At 39.2% G+C, this 16,260-nt stretch overlaps 1 protein-coding gene across 1 annotated transcript in view; it reads right to left on the minus strand.

Moving 5' to 3' along the window:
- pik3ca.L (phosphatidylinositol-4,5-bisphosphate 3-kinase catalytic subunit alpha L homeolog) overlaps positions 1-12,629 on the minus strand; it is a 39,977-nt gene extending 27,348 nt beyond the window's left edge. Inside the window, exons 1-2 of the mRNA XM_041563324.1 lie at positions 12,462-12,629; positions 1,109-1,543 (exon numbers count right to left, since the gene is read on the minus strand). Coding sequence (XP_041419258.1) covers positions 1,109-1,460 — 352 coding nt within the window. The 5' untranslated portion in view covers positions 1,461-1,543; positions 12,462-12,629. The remainder of the gene's footprint in view (positions 1-1,108; positions 1,544-12,461) is intronic.
- Between the last annotated feature and the right edge of the window lie 3,631 nt (positions 12,630-16,260).

Below are 16,260 nucleotides of genomic sequence, written 5' to 3' on the forward strand. Positions count from 1 at the left end.
CTGGCTAACTTAAGAAAAACATGGAGGCCCATATTAGACATATGACAGACCAATCAATTTAGTATAACTAGCAACAACAGCGCTATGCAATTCCTTTGGATTTGCCACAATTACAAGTGGGGAGAAAACATGTAAACATACTTGGAAGATATACATTTCACTTGTCAGCAATAAAATAGTAACAGTTTATTTAACATTGATATTATTGGTCTTACAGCCCTTGCCTTACCCAATGAACATACATCTATAATTATGGCAAACAATATTGACAATATTTTTTTCCCCCAAAGCCCCTCCCTTGTCTGAAACCAAGGCAAAGTGTGCCAGTAAAGCTCACAATAAGGTAAAATGACAGTATTTAAAAAAAAAAAAAAAAAAACAACTAACAGCACAACATAAAGATAACTTTAAGATCAGCATTTCTGTGTGGTGGACTTTTTGTACAAATTACACCATAACTCTCCTTATTCTTTTCTATTGGGACTGTACAGGTGTTGCAGAATGCAAATGAAACCCATTTGTAAACCTCTATATTTAAAACACAGCAAGAACAACAACTGAGCAAAAGCCTCAAATTTGTTTACTTTGACACAAGTTTAGTTTGACCCATTTCTCTTACAAGCCAATGAACAAGGAAGTGCAAGTTGATACTGGGTTTTTTTGTTCACTGTTTTAGATCAGCTTTATCTCTTTAACAAAGATCATTTGCTAGGATTTTCTCTTGAGGAAGCAAAGTCATTTTTATGTATCCCAGATCATAGATGAGTCAAACTAAGGGGGGGGGGGGATGACAGACAATTTTGAAGGTGGGCCAGCTTTCCTATAAAACATGACTATGCAGGCTTATGTTATGTGCTTGTTTTTCAGTTAAGGTTTCAACATTGACTAAACAGAAGCATGAAGCATCTAAGGGCAATCACACGTGGTGCTATTTGTCATTATTTGTAGCTGAGAACTGTCTCATTGCCCTAAATCTTACATTACTAGTAGACTCACAACCACCAAATGTCACACGCTAAATGTAGACTAGCATCCAATCTGTGTTTTACAAGGCATATGGAGGAAAATGACCAATCTAGCGTCTTTAATTAATAGCCAGTGTTCTTACCAATTTCTCGATTAAGGATTTTCTCTTCTCGGTTTCCTACAGGCTCAACTACTTTCAAGAAAGGTTGGAACAGTCGAAGATCACAAAGGCGGCGGGTCTCGTCAAAAAATTCTTCTCTTTCAGCATCCTGTGTTACACTCACAAAAATATAAGAGGACTCATCTTGGAGTAGATGGTAAAGAGGGTACTTTCGGGCCTCTTTAAAGAGCTCATGTTTGATATTTACAAGGGTCGCTTCACGAAGACATTCTAAAACCACCACCATTCCATTTGGTAATAAACATTCCACTAGAATTCTTGGGGGCATCAAATGAATACCCCATAGCTCACCGGAGGAAGGTCTGGGCGGCATGATTATGAAACTGTGATTTCCCTCTCGAAAAAGGTTTTAGATGTCATAAAAATTCATTATTCTTGTATATGTACATGTGGAACCTAAAAAAAAAAGAAAGGAAATGCGTTCAGATATAAGAAATAAATCTTGCACAGATTTTCAGAACATTTTTTTGGATTCGTTCAGGATTCGGCTGAATCCTCCATGAAAGATACAGGATTCGTCTGAATCCCTAAATAGCGGATTCAATGCATACCTACCTTTGTCTTATGTTCTAATGGTGTGTAAGAATAAACCAGATTTGAGACATTCACTATCCAGGCAAGACATTAACAAGATAAAAACTTACAGATTTTTGCATGTGCAGCACTATAATTTAGATTTTGGAACATTTCAATCACAGATTTTTCCCTATTTAGTTTCACAATTATTGTATATTTGCTTTGTCCTCCTACAAATAAAAAAATAAGGCAGCCAATTATATAATGTTTAGTAATGGAACAAGACATATAGAGAAAATATTAAGCCTTAATGCATTATTTTAACAAAAGCAGAGGGACACACATAGCAATTAATGCAAAGTAGCTCAGACAACTGAGGAAAAGCACAACTGTCACAAGTGATTTCTTTCTCCAAAGGCACCCAGTAAGTGATGGTTCCTCTGTGAAAAAGTGGAAAACTGAATAAAAATCTATTTCCATGAATACTGAGAGAATGACAATCACTTGAAAATGCAGGCCAACAGCAGCGTTTCTTTTGTCGTAGTTACAAAATACTTACCATAAGGGATACTGAGAACAGGGTCTGCTAAAACACTCAAATTGCATAATCATTCAAAGATGCTTTTTTATGCCTTTTTGGGTCAATACGTGACTAGGGCTGCCACCTGCCAAGTATTTTACTGGCCTAACTAGCAAAAATGATACTTGACCCCAATGTTAATAGGGAAAAAATGTTAATATACAGTATAGGAAGGCCGGTATTTTTTTTCCAAAAAAAGGTGGCAACCCTGTACTTGATGCGAGTCTTTTAACAAACACAATTCTTAGTATTTCCTACAGCAGATATTTTCCAATGTTTTGCAACTGCAACAAAAACCTTATGCCATTGCCTTTACAATTTCTTGAGTAATCTGCTACCAAATACCAATATCAAGTAGATCTGTTGGATACAAATCTCCATGTTTTCACCCACGCCACAATGTTTATCCCCAACTAGCGTGTGGTGAAATAATATACATTTTTCATACTTCTAACTATTTCGGAAGTCATATATGGGATGGTGCAACAGTGAGAGCCAGTTCTTTCAATTTTCTCTTTCCTTTGTATACTATTACTATTTGGCTTTGCACACCATATACTGTACCTGATGGTTGGTGCTCCCCAACACCACACATTTTTTTCTCGTAATTTATTCTTTCCTATATCTTTTTGGAAAGTCTGGGTGTAGCACACATCTTCTCAATTTTAGTGAGTAAAGAATCATGGCAGCCCCAATTGTTAATCTCCAATCGCGTTTTGAGAAATGGTCAACCCAGCTATCTGATGTTTTTCAAACTGAAATGGGTAGCAGTGGCTCCTCCGCAGATGGGGATTGGAAATTGTTATTATCCGAATACCAGCAGCAACAGATCAAGCTGACTAAAGCCTGGTGGTCGGTTTCGACATTTAATAAATATATAGAGGATAATATTATCCCTAGGGGACTGCGCATAAGGATCCTTCCCACCTTTGAAATTCGTGATGAAAGTTTCAGGAAAAGGTGGGAGGAGACCTTACACAAATGTTCTATGCAATTACTCACTCTGACTCGCGAACACGAGCAACAAGTAGTATCTGATCTGACTAGAAAGATCAATGATATTGAGAAACAGTTATCCGAACACTACAAAATGAAGTATATATTTCAAGAATGTCCAGAATTAACACAGAAATAGACCGGGTTGCACAAGAAATCATTGATAGAAAGAAACAGAAGTATGTGAGAGATACAACTGATTATTCCATGGGCACGGTGTTTAAATGGGGACGTAGGGTCACCAGTAGAAATACATCCCAAAGTGACTTATCTAGATCAGAGAGATCTGATGATGACAGTGTCACTAACCCCACGAATACAAACACTACAGTACCTTTTTTAGGGTTAGACAACAGAAGAGGGTCAGAAGAGGGGGGAAGAGAGTTACGAAACAGAGACAAATGGGCCTATCGGCGCCAGAATCACTGGGAATGGGATCGGAAGAGAGGGAAGAAAACACAGAGACGCTGAATATTATCAATCTCAGTGATCATGTCCTCTCTGACAATCAAAAACATGTTTTAAAGAGGGGTCTGTCTTTCTATCCAAGTTATGATATAAATCCCTTCATTCTATATAAAGATCTCTTTCTTTTTTGTCGTAAATTATTGCTCAAAAAACATTTTCATCATGACACTGTACCGAATGAGCAGAGTTTAGTAAATCCTTTAATGGCCATACCTGATCCAATGAACCCACATGACCTCACACATGTTATTCCTAACCTTACTACGGAGCAAATATCATTCGATCAAGCTCTGACAGATCTGAATGACTTATTGATTGAACAAACGGATTCTCAAAAAACGTTGAAACCCAAGAGTAAATTCATGCCTCCTAGAAATATAAGCTCTGCAGTAATCACTTTTGGGGAATTAGTCATGAGGGATCTCTTGAATATACCCAGTCAGGGACATGACAATCTCAATATACAGGAGAAACTTGCCCTACAGGAAATATCGTCCTGGAACGATGTAATCATTAAGCCTTCTGATAAAGGAGGTAACATAGTTTTATGGCCCAGGGTTATGTATTTAACGGAAGCGTTAAAACAATTGAATGATACATCATGTTATCACAAATTATCTAATGACCCAACTACACGTTTCAGGCTGACTTACAATAATTTAATCAAAGATGGGTTCCAAACAGGTCTTATCACTGTCAGTGAATCAAGGGCACTACAGAACAATTTTTCCGTCACTCCTACGTTCTACATGCTACCTAAAATTCACAAGAATCTAAAGAAACCTCCAGGTCGTCCAATCGTGTCTGGGAATGGCAACATATGCGAAAAGGCTAGCCAATATATTGATATGAAACTTCGCAAATTTGTAGTTTCACTTCCCTCATACATTAAGGACACTGGTGACCTATTACAGAAATTAGCAGAGGTTAAGGTCGATAGTGGCACATTTTTAGTGGGTTGCGATGTAGAATCTCTATATTCCTCCATCTCTCATAAACAGGGTATAAGAGCCATACGATACTTCATGGAAACGGAGAGTGATTGGGACCAACAGTACATTGACTTTATGGCTGACTTGACAGATTTTTGTCTAAACCATAATTTCTTTGTTTTCAACGATAAATTTTACCTACAAGTTAGAGGAGTTGCAATGGGTGCAGCCTTCGCTCCAACATATGCAAACCTTTTCATGGGTTGGTGGGAGGCCAACTGGGTATTCGGAGATCAGATGGCACAATATACCCAATTTATCTCATATTGGTTTCGCTATATCGATGACCTGGTATTCTTTTGGAATGGTACCAAGGAGCTACTGAAGGTTTTTCTTGAAAGCTTGAATACCAACAATCTTAACATCAAACTCACACACACTATAAGTGAGATGAGTCTTGATTTTCTTGATATTACCATTCTTATCAAAGATGATGGTACCATTGGTACTGATTTGTTTCGTAAAGCCACTGCAACCAACTCCATACTCCATTTTCAGAGTTATCATCCGTTGGCAACAAAGAGAGGAATTCCTATTGGTGAATTCCTCCGCCTACGTCGTAACTGTTCAGATCTACAACTCTTTAAGAACAGAGCCATGGAACTGACGGAACGACTAGTCCACAGGGGATATTCACGTAATGTGATCCGTAAAGCTTATTCGAGAGCTCTCCAGACTCCCAGAAATACATTATTGGAAGCACGGCAGCGACAATCACATAATTCTGAACAACCCATCAGATTTATAGGGACTTTTTGCAAGCAATGGCCAGCTATCGACTCAATATTGAGAAAACACTGGCATATATTACATACAGACCCAATCCTGTCTACAATGATGGGTCCTCGGCCACTAACGTGTTGCCGACGGGCACCTAATCTAAGAGATCGCCTGGTCAGAAGCCATTTCGGTAAACAACAACAAACCACAATATATGGTACCATGGCATGTGGCAAATGTAGGGCATGTAAATATATGCACAATCGGAGTTATGTCGTGGACAGGTTTGGTAAGAAGCATCGAATTACACACAATTTCACATGCAATACAGATAACATTATTTACATGTTAACTTGCCCCTGTAATAAAATATACATAGGCAAGACAAATAGAGCGTTTAAGAAGAGACTTATGGAGCATATTCATAGTATTGAGAATGCAGTGGACCTTCTCAAAGCTGACAAGAAACTATCACCGGTCAGCCGTCATTTCTTTGAAAATCATGATCACTCCAGCATGGGCCTTAAAGCAATGGGGCTATCCAGAGTATCTCTGGGTATTAGGGGGGGGGATCTGGAAACAGCTCTCCTATCCAAAGAAAGTGAGTGGATCTTCTTAATGAACGCACTAAGTCCCTCCGGTCTAAATGCTAGTATTACAATGAATACATTTATATAATCAATAATATAAGCAATAGAATTAATATGCTTAACATTTTGTCTGCATATAATATATCAAGAAAACTTTATAGTAACTTCTATCACAATCTCTCTTAGGGATGTGGTCACTTAAGGGCCTCAATTATTTGATCATTACACCTAGGTCCAGACTTACTTGTCAGGATAAGTGTAAATTTATTATCTTGTACTTTAGAATTTTCTAAGAGCAGAACTGCTACTAATCTAGCGATAAAAGGGTTAACACCCATTATCATTATTACCAAGATTGTAACCCAAACCCATTATGAGTGAACAGTATGTGTTAATAAGTTTTCATTTCAGATGGTGATATATCAATTTACTAGTATTTGGATACTTTGGCAGCCAGGTGTCATTATGGAAACTTTGTTTCAATGCTACAAATGGTTACGTCAGTATCGCTCTATAGGAAATTCTCTCCAGAGCGACCTCACACAGAACGGCAGGGAGAAGACGGCATTGGCCGGATGCTCTCCATTGTGACGCTGCGCATACTGATTGGTCCATTTGAATTTGTAACGGCTGCTCCGCAGCTATTTATAGGAGTGCAACGACAGTCTCGCATATGCCTTTGACAAAGCCCGCACTTGGCGGGTGAAACGCGCGTCAGGCGCATATTTTTTAGCTGCAGTTAGGCAGGACGTGTGATAGGGGCTTTATTGGTTAAACGGATCGGGAGGGTGTCTAACGAGGGTGAAGGGGTTGGATGGGCTGGATTGATCCGTGGGCCTGAAGCTGAGCCTTGGGCAGAATACTGAGCACCTTTAACAAGGCACTACTCGAATGTTATTTGACAATGGGAGGTGTGCTATGAGGGTGAAGGGGTTGGAAACTGCCTATTAAACCGCGGGTTTGTACTCACAATTGGTGGTAGTACTAATATTTACCAGTAGCTAGTCTGCTGGGATTAAAAGGCTCGCTTAACCTCAATCGCGACAACCCTCCTATATCAGTCAATCAACGTCCTGCTTCTAGCTGTTCTTTTAATAATTTTCGTCTGGACATCTATTTTAATTGTAGATTAAAAGTTATGTTTTAACTTTCATACTTCTAACTATTTCGGAAGTCATATATGGGATGGTGCAACAGTGAGAGCCAGTTCTTTCAATTTTCTCTTTCCTTTGAAATAATATACATGCAAATTATGGCAAGCTTTGGTTATTTTTGCTGAAATTATAGAATTTGGGTTTGTGCATGCTTGCCTTAAAGTGGACCTGTCACCCAGACACAAAAATCTGTATAATAAAAGTCCTTTTCAAATTAAACATGAAATCCAATTTCTATTTTTTTAATTAAAGCATTCATAGCTGCTGTAAGCTCATTTGAAAATCTCCGCTGTCAATCAAATATTGTCTGCCCCTCCTCTATGCCAATGGCATAGAGGCGGGGCAGACAATTACTTTCACTTTCCATTCAGCACTTCCTAGATGTCACAGCTCTCCACACATTCCCCCGTTCTCTTAACCATTTAATTGTGTATCCAGGGCATGGAAATGGACATTGGGTCCCCCATTCTGGTGCACAAACAAGATTCTGAGATGACACAAGGCTTGCCTTAATAACACTGTCCACAAAATGGTTGCTGCCTGCTTGCTATAATTTTGAAATCCCAGACTGAAGGACACAAGATTCAAATAATTTATATAGTGTAATTTTGCTTGACTAATGTGATAAAATAGGATTTTGAATAATTTCTTTGGGTGACGGGTCCCCTTTAAATACTTAAAATTTATGCACTTGCACAAATACTAAATTACAAATAGAACAGGGGACCAACGAGTGGAAAGAAATCACCCACAATTTAGTTCAGGTTGGACGGGAGCATTGGAGCTCACTACATATAGTGGAGGAGCATGTATGGATGCAAACATCTGTGTGAATTGTGTCAATACAAACTCAGGGGCAGTTTTACTAAGGGTTGAATGGTAAATCCAATTTTTTTTTGGTCATAATTCACAAATTCTAATTTAAAACCACCAACTTGAATTTGAATACGAGATTTATCACACCATGACCCTGGAAACAGTTCTAATTTTAGCCGTTCAAATTTTTTCATACCATTCGAATTGTGAATAAAATCAAATGTATTAAATTTTAAAAAAAATCACATTACTCATTAAATGTGATTTTTGATAAATAACCCCCTCAGTGTTGCATACATTGTAATAATGTACTTTGCCCTTGCAATAGCAAATGAGAGTTGGAAAAAAAACACACCCCATGAAGATCTGCAAGATACAGACACATAAAAGAATATGTAACCCCAGAAAACAAAAACCTTTGGATGCATTTAAATAAATGTAAGCTACTATAATGTATCTGACTGCAGATGGTATGAGCCAAAATAGAACAGGAATAATTTAGTTAACGTTAATCATGGAAAGTAAATTAACAGTCTGTAGAAATCACTAGAAAGACTGTTAACGTGAGACTGCTGTTGTCCTAAATCCATCCCACATCCTAATTTCACTGTGTTTCCTTTATTACAGGAAGGGAAGCATGGCAAGGGGAAGCCATACACCTACAACGAGAACAAAACAAGTGAGGGAAGTGATCAGTTCTAAAATAAGATTCCATTAAAAAAAAAGTATTCAATAGCTAAAAACAAAAATGTAATAAAAAAAAAAAAAAAAGGAAGCAGGATGAACATGAACCAATTGTTTCAGATAGAATATGTACTGGGGCTGCTCATTTTCTATTCACTCTGTAGCCCGTGATGTAAATTATTTGTACGGATACAACACAGTAACATTTGTACATAACTTGAGCAATATAAATAGATGATATGAACAGGGCTAGAATTCAGGGATTGGCTTGCAGTTTCATGGCTCACATTTCAAACTCATATCTAAAGTAATGTATGCAGCATACAAGGAGTGAAACGAGCAATGTCCAGGATAACAAACAAGCACGCTATTTTTGCAGTGAGTCAGTCTTGCTCCTACTGAATTCCTGCCAGACCACTAATCCCAACGCAATAGCAGGGAACAAAAGAAGCCCAGTGCCGGGAAAGCAAAAGTTTTAGTTTGAGGTCAGATCTCTTTCTAAACATTAGTAGGAATAGATCAAGTCAAGACTAAACACCAATAAATTGATCAACAATATTAACAGTGGGTTTGTACCATTAAACTTTAGCTTAGTACTTTATACCTACAGATCAAAAAATGGATTTCAGTATGTAAGTAAGGTGAATTGTATAGACCCCTTGTTAGAGCAATGAATTTGCAATCTACTTGGGTTCACCTGCATAAGTTGCTTTTGGAAGCAAACTGTTTCGGACAATTTTCAACGTGTATTGTGGGCTGAAAATCCCAGTACTAAAAACATGAATTTAACAATGTATTCGGTGAGCATAGCAAGCTATGCAGTATATTCAAATAAAACACTGAATATGTACTATGTATGTATGTAGGTCTGTGGTATAATTTTCAGTGATCATAAAAATGCAATCACAGTTCATATTCCTGCTGACCTCTACCTTATTTACCCACTGATACAACAGCCACTTTCCTTCTGTTGTCATACAAACAACTTGTAGGGTTGAGAAATGTTTTGGTTAGACCTACCATTATTACATAAGATAAGAATAGGGGTCACCAACAAATAAAAGTACACATGCAGCCTAGAAACCATGTTGCAATATCACATATATGCAGACGACATTTAAATATAGGTAGGCACTAGTGATGTGCGGGTCAAGACTGATAAAACCCGCCCTCCCTTGGCCCGCACCTGACTTCCGCGTTGCTTTAATAGACCCAACCCTCTGATGATGTCACAAAAGGGGCGGGACAAGCAGGCTCAGCATTTATAAAAGACAAACCCGGAAGTCGGCATTTGACAGTGGCGAGGAAGAGTGCGAGGTCGGCCCGAACCCGCACGGGTATTGGGTCGGCCGCACATCACTACTAGCTACCGCCATCAATATCCTCTCACACTCAGACCCTGATAACTGCCTATCGATTTTCTCATGGATGAACCAACACCACCTGAAACTAAACCTAGCTAAAACTGTGCTCACAGTCTTCCCACATAAACCATTACTATTGATGGTATGACAATTAATACTTGTTTTTCAGCATACTGCAGGGGAGTTATCATGGACCAGTCCTTTCCTTCAGTAATCATATTAATGCAACTGATAAAACCCGCTGCTATTTCCTATGCAATATTGACAAAATACATTTCCTTTCACAAGCAACAGAGAAAACACTAATCCACACTTATCCTACACTGTTCGGACTACTGCAATCTCCTAATAACTGGTCTCCCAGAGTTCCACCTCTCTCCCCTGCAATCAATCTTAGGGGCGGTTATTTATCAAAGGTTGAATTTTAGAGCTTTGTGAGCTTTTTTTAGACCTCCAATCAAGCCGCAACTTGAATGGTTTTGAATTTAAAAAAAAATACATGAATGTAAAAAACTCCAATCAATGTAGTCGGGGTGAAAACCACGAATTGTTTTTGAGCGAAACTCAATGAAAAAAACGCAAACATCACAAAGGCTACAAACATCTTCAATGGTTCATGACTTCTACATGCCCGCCAGGTTTTATATGGTGTATTTTCGGATTCAAGCTATTTTTTTTTTTTTTGAGTTTTGACTGAAAAATACCCTAGAAAAACTCGAATCTTTTGTGGGAAAAAAAAACAACCCTTTAATGTCTGCTACTAGAATCCTCCTGAAGGAAAAAGGAAACCTGTTCATCCACAGGTAAAGAACTATCACGGTTGCATATAAAATCCTTCTGCTAACATTAAACATCCTTAACTCCTCTGCTCCATACAACATTTCTTTATTTGTATCTCTGTATGTTCCTGGCTGTCTCCTTTATTCCAAACCACCGTCTACTTACACCATCCACACCCACTGCCACATCTTGTCTAAAGCCTTTCAACCTTGCAGCTCTTTCACTATAAATTCTATCCCTGAAATCCACTCAATCCTTTTAAAAAGAAAGGCAGATCCTACATTTTGGGGCACTAGAACATACATTGACTGGTCCAGTCCTGACACCTAAGGGCCATGCCCAAATCTCTGTGAACCTTTCTCTTGTGTCTGTACGTTAACTATACACTTAGTCTTATATTATACATTTCAAGGGAGACCTACATTGTCTTTTAGCATATGGCACTTAATATCTGTAAGTTTATAATTATTACTATTCTTGTTAGCTATTTGTTTTTCTTATTAGGCTTGTTCTGTGTACTTAAAGAGATAGTGACAACAGAAATTAAACTCTTTTTTTTACATCTATCATACTATTGCCTTTAAAAGCTACTTATAAATTTGCCATAAAGTATTTGCACAATGCTTTTACATTACCTGTCTGATGCCCCATGTTCCTGTATGAGGGGGCTGCCATATTTGTGCAGCAGAGGTCCGTTAGCATTAGAAACTCTGACAGGCTGAGATGGGACACTCGGGTTGGCAAAAGTCAGGCTTAGAAACTTCAACTAAACAATTCCTTACAAAAATTAACCTCTCGGCAAAAATCGATCAACATGACCTATAGGTAACTTTTAATGTACATTCATATTTTAATGTCAGTTTCTCATGAACTACTTGGTAAAACTGTACAGTGCTCGTGTAACACTATATAGCATTATACATACAAAACAAATGTGCTAATGCTAAATCATGTGCCAACATGCGAGAGGAGACGGGTAAATGTTAGAGGAAGAAAAGGAGACAGCGACAGCTGGCAAACACTATGAAACACAACTGAGCGAAGCCCAAGTGTGACTCAAAGTTGCAAGAGGCGCTTTGTTCCACAGCTGCTGTTAAACTTGCCTCTTAATAGCTGTAGTTTGGAAGAGATGACATAGTTCATGACAAGAATACTGGCAGGAAGATGACAGCAAGAGGATTTCTAAGAACCATGAGCTGATTGCTGAATAGTACTGTTCCATACACATAAAAACACAGTGAGAGTTGTAGCATAATTCACTGCTTTCAGTAGGGCCAGTAGAAAGCCCACATGCTCTATGGACACTCAGTAATTGGTTTAGTGACAAGCACGTGTCACATGGAAACAATATCGAGTTTAATGGTATATCAGTGGGCAGGCTGCCAGTTGTACAGAAGTGTAAAGACTAAAGCCCAGGCACCACGGAGCAGATGTACAACACTGCCGGCTGCAACAGGATAAGATAACACCCCAATGGCAGAACTAGACTGGAGTCTGGGAAGAGGGAAACCCGTGGCAACCCAAACAGCCGACTCCTCATAAGGTGGTGCTGGAATTTCCAGATCAACAACAGCTGAAAACCAATAAGTTTGACGCTGCTGATAAAAGGCAATGGACACTGAACATATTCTTATGCAAAACTACATTGACTCACCCGCCGCCCAGCAGCCCCGCTTTTCGCGGGACAGTCCCGATTTTCTAAACAAACCCCGCAGTCCCGTATCGCTGCTGAAACGTCCCGCAACGCCTTTAATGTGCAGCTCTTTGGCTCCTGCCTGACAGCTAGTCCGGACGCCACAAGTCTCATCCCGCGATAAGCGGCGTCACGACTTCACGCATATAAACGCAGTGACGCGGCACGTTGCCGCCTTAAAGGGGTGGTTCACCTTTAAGTTAACTTTTAGTATGCTATAGAATGGCGAATTCTAAGCAACTTTTCAATTGGTCCTTATTATTTATTTTTAATATCTTTTTAGTTGTTTGGCTATTTCTTCTGACTCTTTCTAGCTTTCAAACCTGGGGTCACTGACCCAATCTAAAAAAACAAATAAGTCTACAAATAGGGTATATAAGTCTACAAATAGGGTTGCCACCTTTTCTGGAATAAAATACCAGCCTTCCTACAAAATTATCTTTATTCTCTATTAATACCATTGGGATCAACCATCATTTTTACCGGCCAGGTGGCAACTAGGGTTGCCACCTTTTCTGGGAAAAAATAACGGCCTTCCTATATATTTATCTTTTTTCCCAAGTGATAACATTGGGATCAGTCATCATCCCCAGCCAGGTGGCAATGCTAGTGACAACCCTAGCTACAAATGTATTGTTGTTGGTACTTTTTATCACTCATCTTTCTATTCAGGCCTTGCCTGTTCTCATTCCAGTCTCTTATTGAAATCATTGCATAGTTGCTAGGGTAAATTGGACCCTAGCAACTAGATTGCTGAAACTGCAAACTGGAGAGCTGCTGAATAAAAATGAGAAATAACTCAAAAACCACAAATAATAAAAAATGAGAACCAATATCACTCTTACATAATACTAAAAGTTAATTTAAATGTGAACCACCCCTTTATGGTAGAGACGAACAATGACGGAGTGTATTTAGTATAGAACATAGCAACACGTTGAAATCCGTGATGGGTATGGCTGTCTGTGAGTATTTGTTAACAATGCTTGTTTTTGTATACGCAACTCCTACTTTTGTCAAGGGGAAAAAAAAGACTATTTTTCGTTGTGGTTGCCAGCCGTGTCTATTGCTATCAGAGCTTACTTCCCAATTTTGACCTTATCTAAGGAATTTATTGTTTTTCTCTGCTCATTAGAATTTATACAGAGGCAGAAAACCCTACTTTGTTTTTTTTCCTCCAGTGGTTCTCTGTAACAGCCTGGTATCTGCTACTGCAGTCTCTGCAACAGCCTGGTATCTGCTACTGCAGTCTCTGCAACAGCCTTGTATCTGCAGTCTCTGCTCCCAAGTAATTTTTTGTGCTTACAGCTTCTACTTGTGCCTGATTGCATAATTTCAGGGGGTGCTATTGCACCCAGGCTTGCACCCTCCATGGGGTCTGCTGAGCAGGGGATTTTTTGCATGTGTGTCCAAAGGATAGGGGCAAGTTCGCATCCTGCACCCATGCCCGGCTGGTAACAGTTACACGACTGCTACCGACACCACCAGTATTTCAATACTATATTGACTATTAGCCAAAAGTACAGGTCTTTTATATCTCTGTGAAGAGCTCCCTGGCTTGTGCAAGGGAATTAAAAAAATAACATTTTCTCCCAATTTGACCAGAAAGGAAGATTTATTTTTTGTGCTAGAGCCACGTCAAATTAAATAGTCTTTTTAGTTTTTTCTATTCAAAAGGCTTTCAGTGCATTTTGTGGAAAAAGGGCCAGATATATCACAATTTAGGAGAAGACAATACTGGTGAAACTGGACAAATATAGTCTTGAGTTATTAGGTTCTTTTTATATTAACAGTGGCATCAGGGTGTCCAAGTGAGGTTGGGTAAAATTAACCAAAAGTAATCCTTTACTCGTTATTTACTCTGATCCTAACATCACATTGGGCAGGTTTCTTGTCAGTTCTGTAGCAGAAAGTTCCTGGTTCCCAAAAGTGCCCACTGTTGCCGACAGACAGGGTCTGACGGGGCTGGCGGGACACTGGGAAAAAACCCGGTGGGCCCCAGGCTCTTGTGGCCCCTCCAGCCCAGATCTGCACTCTGAGCTTTCTTTTTCTGTAGCCAGAGACTGTCCCAACACAGTGCGCTCGAGCAGTTACTCGCACGCTCATATGTGTGGCACTGGGCGGCAGGGCCACCATCAGGGGGGGACAGGGGGGACAAGTGTACCGGGCCCGGGCATGAAGGGGGGCCCGGCAGCGCTGCATTTTTTGAAGATCCGGGCCCCCCTTACGAGCGCCCGAGCCGTACGTCCTCCCTCTGCGTTGCTGAATGCGGAAGTGCCGAAAAGCCGAAGCCGATCCGCCGAAAAGACCCGAAGTCACGGAAAGACCCGAAGTCACGAAGCGCTGAAAAGACCCGAAGTCACGAAGCGCCGAAAAGACCCGAAGTCACGAAAACAGCCGAAGTCCTGAAGCGGCGCAAAGACCCGAAGTCACGAAAGGAGGCGAAGTTGAAGTACTGAAGCCATGAGTTCAATTCTACTGAACACCAGTTTGTGTATTTTTTTTTTAATCCCCTGGCCACCAATGTATTATTTTAATATTCTATAGGCCCCTGCCACCAATCTTTTTGTAAAACATTTTTTTTTGGGTACAGCACTGTGTATCCTAGTCGCGCTTTACATATAAAGTTATACATATATAGAATATTTTTTACAATTTAGGGACAACATGTGGTCTAATTTAGGAGAAGATAATGGGTGAAATTGACCAAAAGTATAAGAGGATCCCAGTGTTTTATGTGACAAGTATGACCAGAGTTTTAATAATTTAAGGTTAGGACAAAAAAGTGCTAATTTAGGATAATAGGTAAAACTGACCTACAGTAATATATAGTGGTTTTGCAAACAAGTACCACATGTTCCACAATTTAGGGACAAGGCAATTGGTGACAATCACTTTTGTAATTTTCTCAGCTTTTTGTATTGTTTTATTATTTTACTTGGTTCCCGTGAACCTGAGAAGTATGGAAACTGGATACCAATTACAGCAACATAGGCTTTTTTTTAATTTGTAGTAACTTGACTGATCTCTAGCAGCAGAGAAGCTGCAATGCACTTTGTTGGCACCATCAAAATGGTAAATTAAGGGGGTTATTTACTAAACTCCAAAAGCAAAAATCACAAAAAAAATCGTGAATTTTTTTTAATAAAATGGGACTTTTAGAAAATCACAAATTTTTCGGAATTTATTAAACCCCAAGGATGAAGTCCGAATTTGAAAATCCGGCATCTCAGACCTGTCGAGGTTGCTGGATTCTGTGCAATACCTCGAAGTTTTCTGGTGAAAATTCCGAACAATTTTTGAAAATCATATGGAAAAATCGGAAAAAAACGTGAAAATCTGATTTTTTCCTGCAAAGCAAATTTTCAGGAAAATGTAATAATAAATAAGTGTAAAAACCCAAGCGGATTTGATTGGAGTTTGTAGCAGAAAATATTGAGATAAATTCGGACTTAAATAACCCCCTAAAAGTGGTGATTTTTTTTATCGAAATCATGGCAATCCTACTTGCTACTAATTGAAACACTGAACTTTGAATCACTACACCAGGCAAACATAGAGCGGTCTGCCCCATCTCGTTGAAGTAAAATAAAATTGATTTAATCCTTTAAAAAAACATGTACACATAGTTGGGCAGGGAGAGAGAAAAGTTTTTATGCTTTTCATGACTATGCCAAGTCACTTCCTTAGAAGCCATAGCACCCCCTGCAGACAACTCACATTTATTAAAACTACTTAAAACAATACAATGATCAAAGTA

This window comes from Xenopus laevis, chromosome 5L (assembly GCF_017654675.1).
Source record: "Xenopus laevis strain J_2021 chromosome 5L, Xenopus_laevis_v10.1, whole genome shotgun sequence".
In the NCBI taxonomy this organism is placed as follows: Eukaryota; Metazoa; Chordata; class Amphibia; order Anura; family Pipidae; genus Xenopus; species Xenopus laevis.